This window comes from Hoplias malabaricus, chromosome 3, assembly GCF_029633855.1.
Source record: "Hoplias malabaricus isolate fHopMal1 chromosome 3, fHopMal1.hap1, whole genome shotgun sequence".
Taxonomy (NCBI): domain Eukaryota; kingdom Metazoa; phylum Chordata; class Actinopteri; order Characiformes; family Erythrinidae; genus Hoplias; species Hoplias malabaricus.
Genome location: NC_089802.1, coordinates 68547902 through 68561711, shown reverse-complemented (window position 1 = coordinate 68561711; position 13810 = coordinate 68547902). Strand labels below are relative to the sequence as shown.

At 38.3% G+C, this 13810-nt stretch overlaps 1 protein-coding gene across 4 annotated transcripts in view; it reads left to right on the top strand.

Annotated features, from left to right (window-relative positions):
- LOC136691715 (histone deacetylase 4-like) overlaps positions 1–13810 on the top strand; it is a 97118-nt gene that overhangs the window by 18410 nt on the left and 64898 nt on the right. For 3 of the 4 annotated variants that reach the window (XM_066664433.1, XM_066664434.1, XM_066664432.1), the window contains exon 3: positions 9860–9922. The exons of the other annotated variant lie outside the window; for it this stretch is intronic. In XM_066664433.1, coding sequence (XP_066520530.1) covers positions 9860–9922 — 63 coding nt within the window. The remainder of the gene's footprint in view (positions 1–9859; positions 9923–13810) is intronic. 4 annotated transcript variants of the gene reach the window in all.

The following is a 13810-nucleotide window of genomic DNA, read 5'->3' as shown; positions in this document are numbered from 1 at the left end:
TTACTTATTTTAGCTGTTTTGGATCTCTTTAAGTGGAATGTCTCCAAATTTGGGAGAAGGATAACTGCATTAGCGAAAGCGCTACAAAGCTAAACAACTCAAATTACAAATTTGTTTCTGTGGTAATTCAAAAAGGGAATAAAAACTTACAGACACTTTCAACTTCAGACATGTACAACCAACAGTCGTTTTTGTCCTCCAAACAAACATACTGTTCCACCTTAGAATTCTCAGAGATTCTGAATGTAAACAAACCAGAGAGAGCAGTTTCCCCACAATCCTAGATGTCCCAGTTAAGGAGCACTAGATCTCAAAGAAAATATTGCTTTTGATTTATCTTCAGCTAACAGACAATTAGCTGTATTTTAGCTTTATTTTAGGCTTTGAAAGACATACATTACCTCAGAATTCGAAAAATAATAAGTCACGAGAACTCTCCTCACGTTTTTGGGCTTTTGGTTTTTACGGCAGACTACACTTTGTACTTGTTGTAATTTGCCTGTCAGTAAATAAATAAATAACAAATCATTTTGCCAGCAGCTCAGTGGTGCTTTTAAGTAGAGATGGCAAATTCAAATCCAGGGAATTTTTTTTACTTCAATTGGTCTGACACCTCTGAGGCTGAATCGAACAATGAAGTAACAATGAAATCTTGGAGAGAAATTCTTTGTTTATTTAATTTTTACATTTGCCAACCCTGTTTTTTTTTTTAAAAGAGAGCATATGATAAAATCACTTTTTGAGTGTGTTAGCACTTTAATTTGGGGCTGTGTAGACAGTGTAAGGAAATTGCTATGTTGTTTGGCCCTGGGGTATTTTGACCAAAGAATGTCACAGACCCCTGAACTGTGTTAACTTGTGGAAAAGAAGTGTAGTATATCACCTTTAAGGCACGGCATTGATTTGCATGCGACTGGGGCTCCTAGATCACCTTAATTTCACTAATTTAATGTGGCAGATCTGCACTGTCACCTCTACAGGTGACTTGTCACAAACAGTGCTTGTAATACACAGTCCATTTATTAAAAGGAGATTTAGTTAGAGTGTAGCCCAGTGGTCAACCCTGTCACACTTTTGACAGAGATTGTTCTGCATCTTCAGACATATATATATATATATATATATATATATATATATATATATCGTGATATATTTTAACCATTTTGTCCACACCTACTCAGGTGTTGTTTTAAAATGCTTTACATGACAAGAAAATAGATCTCAGCCCATGACCTACGCTACAGTTATAAACCCTCTAACAGCTATTGTAATGGTTGTCCAGCTGAGTTGGTCGACATAATTACATTATTGAGTTATCGTACAATATATGGATTTCCTCAATAACTTTTGCTAACTTCAATATTGCCCATTATGGATGGTGGTCTATTTGTTTAATAAATTGTATTAATTTAGTTTTATTTAAGCAAGATATTTAAACATTTTTTATATTCTGACTCATTCAAATCTGTTTAATTAAGGAATATTTCATCAAATGTTCATTGCTCTTAATTCATAGATTAAAGGTAATTAATCATTGTATCAGCGGCATAAAATGGCTTTGAAATGACAATAATATCATTTATCACAATTATTTCTGGGACAATATGTACATCAAATATAACGGCTATTCTAACATGTCTAAATCCACCCACACAAATATAAAGCTGTATACGCTAAGCTTGCATTTGAGCTGTCACTTCTCTATTATAGTATTTTCAGTTTCAGCTGGTTTTAGAACAAAACTCTTTGTGTTATTGTAAATCTGCTTTGTGACAGAATATTCAGTTATAATGCTATAAATTATTATTGCTGTAGTCTGGGATTTTCTGGGGCAAGGGGATGCTTCTGAAGTCTCATTAGCAGACCAGAAAATAGTCTCTTTCCCATTTATCTCAGTAGCTTAGTTGCTATTTAAAGGCTTGACCCAGATCACTTTTGATTCTGTCTCATGTCGTTATGGCGTTGTATGGAATTTATGAAGATTTAGGACCTTGCTCTGTTTCTACACTGAACATTGATTTTGGAATAAAGACGTGAGTGTTTTTGTTGTTGTTGCTCGTCATGATTAGTTGCATAGCTGTAAAATAACTAGCATAGATATGCAAGTAGAGTTTAAGCATAGGCTTACTTCTGAAAGCGCTACTTCCCTTCCAGATCCCTGTTTTTTCCCCCATTTTCTCCCTGCAGTTTTCTGTTTTCTGTTTGTATGTCCTTCTGAGCTTATCCCATGGAAAAATTGATTTTCCCTCGTGAAAGCAACTCCCCTCACTTAATTTGCAGCTGCTTTGGTTTAAATGTTTTTTCCTTTTTTTCCCAGACTGACAAACCTGTTTGAGAGAATTAAATACCCATAAATTATTTTTTTTTTCAGTTTCATGTTTTTACGGTTTCAGCTACGTTGTACATTGCTTGACCATTAACTCACGGAACAGCTTTACAAATTTTTTTTTTCAGTGAATAATTTCTTCCACTGTGAATACAGAAGACTTTCTGGCTCTCAATAAAGTGCCCCATGCCCTTTGAGGTGAAAATCATGTCTGCTATTTGCCAGTCCAATGCGTTACCTGGGAAACACCAGCCCCAAGCCTACCTTTTTCAACTGAAAAGAGGTACAGTGTGAATAAATGAATTTCGGACTGTACCAGCCTATTCAAGGGAAGCAGCAAATTTATATTGTGCTCTGATTTAAAGTCCTTGATTGGACACCTTAGTATTTTGTACATTATTAATTGTACCACCATATTTCATTCATCAACATCATTTGCTGCTTTTTCTTGTCTGTTATGCTGTGTATCTTTGTATTGGTAAGTTCTAGCAGATTGTTCTATATTTTTTAAATCAGAAAACATTTTGAATCACAGCTACCTCCAGGCCTAAGTAAGTTCTGATTTGCTCCTAGTGCACTATGGGTGTCCCTCTTATGGAAACTACACATATTCAATCTTACATTTAATCACCAGTGAAATCTTTGCAGTCAAATCATATTAGCAGCTCCACCCACGCTCCCATGGTACACTTGATTCTGTTTTCTATTTTCAGTGTAAACAAAGTTATCCTGTTACTTTACCACCTTAAGCCTTGCATGTAAATTTGCCACGACTTAAATTGTATGCCGAAGCAGATGCAGTTTGTATACCGACTTTGCTGTGTAAAGATAGCTTCAGATGCCGGCTTGGCAAGCCTTTGTGTAGGCGTATTTCAGAGAACTTGCAGTTTTGCCTTGGCCACACATTCTCTGAGGCAAGGTGACCCTGCAGCGTGGCTCTGGCAGCCTCCAATATCTATGTTTAGCTTCTTACTGGCCTTAATTTGTTATTTTCCAGTTTCTTGTCCAGGCTTTTTGTACCATGGCTCCAGCATTAGTGAGTTTTTGGCAGTTCAGGACTGCAGGTAATACCTATAAGTAGTGCTGGGCGATATGAGCGCAAATCAATATCACGATTAGCTGTACATTTTACCACGATTATGATTAATGAATGATTATTTTGTTTTTTGTATTTTTTACCCTTATAGTTCAGTGACGAGGCTTGTGCTGTAAATATGCTCCAGTATTAAACATGGGATATTTTTTCTAATGTTGCCTGGAGCTTGTTACTCTTTTATTTTTGAGCACTTTTCATATTTGGTGTGTGATTGTGCTGAAACTGTTTTTTCTCAGTGTTTACATTTGGCTTCTTATTGTTCAGTGTCGTCTTAATTATAGTCAAAGCAAAACTCATCCATGCTACAGACACTGTGTTTTTCTTTGGTACTAGCTTCTTGAGTCGCTTGGTCGGCATCTGCATTTAGGTTGCTTCCATGTGTCAGAAATACGTGACTACAGCTTTGTAGTGTGGCTTTAAAGGACAGTACATAAACACACAGTGGGGACACAACAGAATAAAAATAATCGATGTAATCGATTTAAACAAGATCGTAAAGATTAGAAGTTCTGGATGTCGATTTTAGCCCTACATATAAGTCAAAAATGAAATCAAAGCTATCAGCTTGTCAAACTTCACGCCACTGTGTATGTTAATGCTGAGCTGGTTAGCGGTGTCGCTGAAGGATGCACCGGTAGTTGAAATGCTCGTGGACAAGGAGAAGAGTCCACGTTAGCAGGCCATGGCCAGAGTGTTTGTTCTGCAGTCTGGCTCAGCCTCTGGACGAACACTGTCCAGCTTGTCAAACAGAACAACAGTGAGCTGCTGACTGTCATTACGACACTGTAATGCTTTCGGAGCAGTTACTGACGTTCCTCACTCAGGTTACATTTAGAAACGGTGAAACACTGTTTGTCAGAAATGTACTTATGAGCCATAACATTAGAAACACTGATATTTGATATAAATCATGGCAATTATCTTGTTACAAACTGTACATGTACTGTACAGGTACATTATTCGTCACTAAAGTTACAAACAGTGTAACTGCACCTTTAAAGGTACAATATTTGTTTTAAAGTCCAGTTTTAAGGGTACATTACCTTCTCCAGAAGGAGAGGTGAATGTTTGTTAGCTTTCAAAGTAGAACTTTTAAAATAAAAGAACATAATACAAGTCTTGGAGATGAAATGCGGTGTATGAAATCAACAAAATCTAAAAATCCATAATTGCAATAGAATAAGTAACACTTATATTCCCTAACTAAGGGTATTGAATATGTATCTTTGAGGCTACCACCACATTAACAGTTCTAACAGTGCAGTAGTACCTGTCAAGGGTGGGATATATTAGGCAGCAAGTGAACAGTCATTTCTTGAAATTGATATGTTGGAAGCAGGGAAGAATTGACAAGCATAAGTATCTGAGCGCCAGGGACTTTGACATGGACCAAATTGTGATGTTTAGGCAGTGGCTGGCACCTGCTAAAAATGGTCCAAAGAAGGATAAATGATCATGGGTGCTAAAAGGCTCATAAGGCACAAAGGAGCAAAGGCCAGCCTGTCAGACTAGAAGAGAAGAGCTACTGTAGATTAAATTGCTGAAAAATATAATGTGGAACATAAGCTGATGTATGCTTCTGCGTTGACTCAACATAGAGTCTATACCATACAACAAGTGCCCTACACCGTTGCGATGTTTATATTGGTGCGTTGGTGTGTCTACATCACTCTGGAATTATACTGCCAAAGCACTAGGGCTCAATCCAAAATATCGTCCTCTACTCTATGTACTGCAAAATGTTATGCAGTAGTAGTGTTAGTTTTATAATCTGTGAAGTGCACTATTTAGGGACTAGGTGCTAATTGGAACTCAGTGTAGGTTACATGCAGTGCCAGGAAATAACAAATAGAGAGCCAGTGCTTGTTTTTTTTTTCACGTGTTCCAGCTCCCCAATGCTAGATTTTTTTTTCTCCTTCTTTCTTTTTGTAGCATTTGTCATGCTAAATAGAGAGGTTATATCTTCATAAACTCCAAATATATCTGTACTTAGGCAAGGCTGCAGGTCGGGTCCCAGTAGACTACCACTACTAAAAGAAGTTACCACAAACAAAGAAAACTGACCGAGATTATAGGAAGGGGGCAGCACGGTGGTGAGTGGGTTTCCTCCAGATGCTCCATTTTCCTCCCCTGGTCCAAAAACACACGTTGGTAGGTGGATTGGCGACCTTGTGAAGGACTGACACCCCGTTCCAGGTGTATTCCTGCCTTGTGCCCAATGATTCCGTGTTGGCTCTGGACCCACTGTGACCCTGAACTGGTTAATGATTATAGGTAGACAGTCCTGAGGGTCTACCCTTGGATGGAAGGAGCGTGAGATGTGTGGCATATAATCTATCAACTGCTTCAACCCACAGTTCTTAGTAATCTCAGAACCCACTTCTTGTTCCCAGGCAGAATCGTGCTAATTGAATAGGTGTCAGTTGACATAAGATGATCATATGTCTGTGAAACAAGAGCTTTTTTTTTTTCTTTTTTAATTTATAGGGTGAGAAGAGAAGCCAGGATATGGAAAGACAAAGGCAAATTACACATATATTTCTCAATATTTCTCAATTCTTGACTAAATGAAATGTGATTTTTTTTTTTGCTTAGAAATGAGATGATGACTCTTACCTTTCTTCCAAAAACAACAATATATAAACTTACCTACTAAACCCTTATCTCTGCTTATAAATCTTGGGCTAAACTTGAGGAGCTGGCCCATCTGTTATCATGCCTGACTGTGGGTATAGTGCACTGAAATAGCTTTGTCATCTTTTGAGGAGAGCAGATGCATTTTTGATTAATTCCACATGGAGCCATGATATGGCGCACACAGTGCCAAGAGACAAATATCGACACTGTCCAAAGAAAAACATGTATCTACAAAGCAGTAACTTTATAGAAGGGAAAAAATACCTCATCAGATTTCAATGTAAAAAGATTTTATAATTTTAGAGCATTTCTATTGGTCAGCGTGTACGCGAGCGGCTGTGTTAAAAAAAACAAAAATTTACGAATAAATAAATATTATTTCCTTTGGAGAGCTACGATATGTAAAACATTCTACTTTTAAAAGCTTGCTTTACAAACAATCTGGACGTCAAGCAGCCTTTAAGGTGACAGTAACAGCAAATAAAACCACTTTGATTGTGAGTGCAGTGACAGATACAGTATGGGGGAACTACTCGTAGCTAATAGACATAGGCCTTTGTAAAGGTAAATGTACTCACATATTACAGTATATTATCACAAAGTATTGTTATGTTTGTACTAAAAAGAAATATATCGTTTACAGAAAACATGTATGTTGCAATTATTAGTAAAAAATAAAGTATCATACTGAACACTGATGTATTTTATATTATATTTTGTGTGTGCATTTTATATAGACTCAATGAGTCACTTGGGGCTGTATGTTTTAGTAATGTTACCTTGGAGTCCCACCAACTCTTATTAGCTTATTGCTTTTTATTGGACCTCATACATAAAATGACCTTAAACTGTAAATACCCCTCAAACACTCCTACAACAGTGTATAGGTAATAAGATCCTTCCTGCTCATGGCTTACACTATCATCTATAATTGTGGAGTACAGATGAAAGCAAATACCTTACTGAGGTATTAAAATTACTTTGGACCATTGAAATCTACCACTAAATGTTTTTTTTTTTTTTTTTTTTTGCAATAGGATACCTTTGTTTAAATAGTCTCACCAGAGACTGTGGCTGAGTGCAGCTGCTTTGTTTCTCCATATGTTTGACATTTGCATGCCAAAACATAGACAGAGGCCCAGCATTGCTATAATTTTCATAACCATACAAATCATATTTTGTTTAATTGTGCTGTGGTTCTCTACGTGTGTGTCCATGCTGTGAAACTGAGTTTGAATTTCTTACAGCATTTAGATTGAGGCACAGCGCTATGGTTCAACGATGATGCCGATGCAAAGTGGACCCCACCCTCTTCTTAACACTGCTAACCGCTGCATATCAATTGCAGATATCAGTTTTTAACCACCCTAACTCCCTGTCTGCACCCTTGTATGTTTCCCATGCAAATCCCCAAAGATCAATGAATGTGTATGTTTCAGCTGCAGATGAAACGCCTCCCTCTCTATTTTTGAATGATTTGCTAGAATGAAGTGTGAGGCTATTCTTGGGTCTCTTAAAGGTGTTGTTTAGGATTTTAATTAAAAAAAAAACACTTTTTTGTAACATTCAGAGTTTCCTCGCAGTTTGCTACTCTTCTGTCTTTTTCATGCTTGCAACCGGTCTGATGTGTTTACAAAGCCCCATTGTCTGTAAATGGTTAAAAAAATGTCTGGTATGCTAGGCTTTCTCTCTGTCTGTTCATGGCAAAGAAACTGCATCTATTCTGGCTATTTTGGCTGTTTCTGATTACTTAAGGGCTAACAGCATGAAAGTAAACCCAGACAGTTCTGCAAAACTATACAACTAGAGTCAGGGTTTCCCACACAAAAACGTTTAGTCAAGGTGGGGGTTGATGGTTGGTGGTTGTGATTCACTGGTTCTTGTTTGTGACCGGGGAGGTGGTAAACTACGGCAACAACCTTGTAACCGTCGCGACACGAATATATATCCATAGCTGTTTGCCTTTGTTTGGGTTTGTCCTGAAATGTTTGGTAGAATTTGTTTTTGTTTGTGTTTGATGAAGTCCAGGTAGTTGGTAACGACTCAGAACAGACATTTCCATGTGCAGCTGCGCTTAAAAACTTTGCGTGTCCCTTGTTACCATAGCGACTAGTTCACAGATTCCACTGTTTAGCTTGTTCTCAAATCAGAACAGAATAAAAGCTATGGGGACTACTGGTAAGTTATGTAAAATTTGTGATTCTTTCCAAGTACGAAACTTATTAAAAGCAACATTGACGATTCTGGGAAACTTGTGCATTCTTTGGTTTGTTTACATTCAGAAGCTCAGCATCTTTTAATGTAGAAAGAAAAAAAATCAGTTTTTGTAGGTGGATGAAGTTTGACTTGTCTATTACTTTTTATTCACTGTTTGAATTACCACAGAAACTCATTTGTTGGTCAAGTTGTTTAGTTGTGTAACATTTTCAGTCTTCATTTACTTTCTTGCATTTAGCCTGTTCCTGAATTTAGAGCCGTTTAATGCTTAGGATGCCATTAAGCATGGTTAAAATGAAATCAAAGGTTGGTGTAGGAAGTGAGAAAAGGTAAAGTCAGTCTAGGCAAAGTCCAAACCAGCAGCTTCCGTGTCTAAGGTGAGGATTTTCGCTAGCAATTAGTAGAGTTTACATTGTGACTGGTCCAGTTTGAAAGCCTATAAAGACTCCAGCAGTTTGACTTCAGCAGTAGCATAAATCTGGCTTTACCTTCAAGGATGAGCAGACGCTGGGAGATCCGAAACAAAGGCAGCCCCTGGATGGTGTTTCTAAAAATAGACATGCAGACACACACACACACATATGCGTCCACGCGCACACATGCACGCACACACACACACAAACACAAACACACACCATTCTGCTCACTGATGCATGCAGTTTTCTTTATTATCGGGGGGCTAATTAGAAGAGCATCACCGTATTTGCCCAGGGAACACGCGTCCTATGATAATTTTCCAAAATAGAGCTCAAGAGCATGTAGATGAAGGACATGAAGTTTTCTCTTTTCTTTGGAAAGAGCCTCCCGACCACTTTTTGTTTGATTTTTTTTTTCTATCCTTTTTCCCCTTTGTACTCAGCATACATTTAGAGAAAGATAGATAAACAGATCAAGTGGGGAGATGCAAATGAAGGGATAGAAACAGATTATTTTAACAGGCAAAGCCCTTAAAGAGGTTGATCTCCTGCTCGGAGCCAAAATCTTGCACTTGGTGTGTTATTGGAAAGGGACTGATTGTGTGGCTTGGTCTGTATGCCTCCTTGCATACTGATGCTCTCCTCTGTTTCTCGCTCCCTCTCTCTGTCTCTCTCTTTTGCTTGTTCCATCTCTCTCTCTCTCTCTCTCTCTCTCTCTCTCTGGGTTATTTATAGCCAAGTCTTGCTGCGCTGGGGCTGCTGGGAGACCATGAAAGCCTTTTCATGTTCTCATAGTAATTGCCACCGTGGTGCCTGGTCTGCAGGAGGAGGAGAGGGGGCAGTGTTGCCGCTTCATGGACATGTGCTGTTTTCTATCAAATCAAGCACGCTTTTATCGATCTGTCTTCACTCCGCCATTTGATTAGCCTTTGCTATGCTTAGTCTACCGGCGTCAGTCTTTCTTCCCTCTCATTAGCACTTAAACTTCCACATGAAATACAAGGAACAGGCACTTTCTTTAGTGACCGCTGCCCACAGTGAGAGTGCTTCTCATTTGCCAGTTTATGTAATTGGCCGCTTCTCTGTGTCTGTCTGAGTGGTTTAGACTGAGTGATCTGAAGGTAAGCTCATTCTCTATGTTTCTTTTGCCCCCCCCCACGCACACAGATTCACAGATGGAGCAGCCTGTGGAGCTCTTAAAGCCATCAGCTTTTGACCACATTCCCACAGGTAAGAGTTAATACTCTCAGAGCATGCTATTACTATTAATATGACTCTGAACACTGTAATTAACATTTTTCATACTGTGCTAGAAGGAATTAGTGCTGTATAGATAAAATATCTTATTATAAATTTTAGTTTTGTGTTGTTTGTGCATTTCGCTTTCCTCTGTTCTCCATAATCTACATAAAATTCATAACAGAAGGGTGGGTTACATGTTCCTTTTTATTTTTTAAACTTTCAACTGATTTTGAAATAAGCTGTAATAACAATTTGTGTTATTTTAAATAAAACTCTAATAATGTTATTAATACAGTGACATAGAGTGGTCACAGATGGATGTGTATTAATGAATGTAACGCTCACTTTTGAAAATTACAGTCCACTTCTTTTAGGTTTAATTACTAGATTAGACTGTAACTAGTTTGAGAATCTGGAGCTGTTATATTTGTGCTAGCATTAATGAGGTTAATAATGTTCCTGAGCACTGGAACTCTGTTCCAAAACAGTCTGCACCATTTGGAATTATACATAATATATTAAATATGAATGAAATTAAACACTCAGCTTGAAATGTGCTTCTTATTTAGGTGTTCTCTCAATACAAAACATGCATGGTGAATAATGGTTAATTATTTTTTTGATCGAATAATCATTCCATATTAGTGTATCAGTATTAACAATATGTCATTACAACTTTATGTGGTGAAAAGAGTGGCTGATTTTTATTTTTTTTGGTCAAAGTTATTTCTTTTTATTAGTAGTATTTTTTTATGTATTTTATTTTTAACATTTTTTTTCCTTAAATCATGTGAACATTTTGACCCCTCCACACACACACACACACACATAAACAAGTTTGTTCACTTAAGTATCCCATACTTTTGTGTATTTTGCTATAACTGCGAATATCTCTGGCTGATATTGACCCGTACTTCATAACATACCGGATGTTTGTGTCTGATAAAGCTAATTATACACATTTTATCTTGAGAACAGAGAAAAATGAGGGGTTTTAGCCACACTGACACGGTCTGGAAGTGTTTATGCCCTGTTTGAAAAACTGAACGAAGGAACAGGCACCGTGTATTCATTTCATCTTGTCGTAACGCCTTTATTTAGCACACTGAATTATAGATGAGGTCTTAAGTGCTATGCAGGGGGGAGAGTGAGGGGGGAAAGGGTTTGGGGAGGCTAGAATAGGAGCCCCATGCAAATGAAAGATTTTACATTAGCATTTCAAACCGCCAGCATGAAGACGATTTCGGCAGCGAGGGCTCGCTCAGTTCCATCTGTTCTGCTCTGCCATGCTCAAGCTTTCTTTTTTTCCTCTCTATCCATTCCTCCTATTAGCTGCCCCTCAGTGCATTTCAGACCTTTGTTCAACCAGCGCTAATTTTTCTCTTCATGCGTTTTAAACTTTTTTTTTTCAACTTCTTTAGCACCTCTCCACTCTGTCCATCGCATTCCTTTTCCTTTTCTCATTTTCTGCCTTTACGTCCATTGCTCTCCATGCATTTTTTTGTCTCTTGCATTTATATCCTCCTCTGTCTTTCCCTCTTGTCATCTTCCCAGATTTAATTTCATCTGCAAAAGTGTGACGAGCCAGACGAGGCTAGCATATTAGTACTGAATGCTCCACACCGACCCTCAAGGGGTCTGTGTTTGGGTGTGCGTGTGTGTGCGCATGTGTTTGTGTGTGTGCATGCACATGCACAATCATGTGTGCATATTACAATCTTTATTTTTCAGGGTTTTTGAAAGGAAATAACTAGATATTTATATTTCATAAAGTGAAGGCAGCCAAGAAGTGAGGTCAAATATCTCTTATCCATGTCTGATTTTGTAATTTCATTTTGTGTAATTAAATTCAGTGTAAATTAGTTCAAATGTGGCACTGACAACAACAAGGAGGTGTTCGGATGACACTGTGCATATAAATCACATAATTAATGTGGCGTAATTATTTATGATTATCACTAATTAATCCGTCCCTTTGAGAAATGTGGTTTGCTTTAGAACATTTCTCTGTAAATACACTGAGTGATACATTTGTATTTGTCAGGAAACTAAAATATAGGAAGTGTTCATTTATAATGAGAAAATAATTTCTTGCACTCAGACAGTCATTGGTCCCTGTGCAGTTTGTGTTTACCAGAGGACGAGAGTGGCTGCAGATTTTGATTCCGAAAAAGCAGAAGCACAAAATCAGGTGGTTTGGAGTGTCTAGACCTATATAAGTAGTTAGTTTCTGATCACAGAACTGTTAAATAAAAGGCGTGCCACTCTCAAACTAGCAATGGCACAAATGTGACACTGACATGGCGGTGATGGGTTAGTGTATGTTGCGCTGATAAGAGTGTCCTGTGTTCACTGATAAAGTACTAGAGGACAACCAACATAAACTGTGCAGTCACTGACTTTACATCTACAAGGTGTACCAGTGAGGTATGTGTGTCTAACCTAGTAGACAGTGAGTGGACACAGTGTTTAAGAACTCAAGCAGCACTGCTGTGTCTAATCCACTTCTGAAGTGTCACTGCAGCGCTGAGTATGATCCAGCACCTAAATCATATCTGCATCTAAATCAGGCTCTGTTGGGGTCCTGGCCATTGAAGAACAGGGTGAAATGGGGATAAGAAAGTATGCAGAGAAACAAGAGCACTACTGTCTGTGATAGTAGACCTACAAAGTGCTCCTGTATGGTCAGGAGAGCTGATAAAATGGGCAATGAGTGTAGATACAAATTATTGTTCCTAATCCAGTGATAGTTCAGTGTAGTATCCCACTACCAAATACATAACACAGTAAGTCCTTCCGTTGATTAGTAGAACGTCTAAAACTATCTAGAAACAATTTTGCGTGTGTATTTTCACTTTTATTCATGAGAACAAGTTCGCTAATACACTGATTCATAAATACAAACATATATACTTACTGTGTTATCACTACATGCATCACGATGTTTATGTACATCCACATCCAGGTGCAGAGCATAACAGCACCTTTTAAATGAGGTTTCGTATCTAATCAGATTGATTGGTAAACTCCCAAATGTTTTAACATTGCAAAGAAGATCAAACTGTCTTGTATTTTTTTTTCAGACTGAAACTGCTGCAGTTTTTAAAAACGGATACTGTTCCCTGAAAACAAAGCCCTCTGTTCACCCTGACGTACGTAGCAGTGCCATGAGGCCAGTAATGAGTAAAGCTCAGACTGGAGAAATAGATTACACACAATGAGCCATCCCAAGCTACCCCAGCTTTATACATAGTAACCGCTCGGTCAACCCTCCAGTAATGGACTCTGCATTTGTTTTGTGTTTGTTAGGAGGAGGCTTGCAAAACAAACATTACTGTTTATGGCTTTTTTATTATCTGTGGCTCCTTATTTATCCCAAATCTGAACACTGATATAAACCAAGTGACTTGCAAGGGGTCACCACAGTGGACCACCTGCTATCCCAATCAGTGAGCCATGCAGTACAAGGTTTATGTTGGATGCCCTCATGGGTGAAATCCTCCAGTTTCACCACTAGACGAGGCAAGAACACAATGAACACTGCACAGACAATGAATCGATGAGTGGACCCAAACCCAGGCCTCCCGTGGCTCCAAAGCTGTGTGGCACAGGTCGTAACTACGTGCTGTTCTAAAAAAACACAACCTAACATAGCCAATCTGCAAATGTTCCAAAAAGATTTGGACCGAGGTAGAGGGTAAAAAGGACATGCAGGTTGGTAGCTGTTTCATCAGACGTCACAGGACTTGTTCTGACCTGCTGGCTCAACTAGGCTGCTGAGGAACATACAACAACCTCTGTCTGCATAACCATATGGGCCCCTTGGGTTAGATTTGTCTCCTAAGTTGTAGGCTATATTTGAATATCATATAGCTG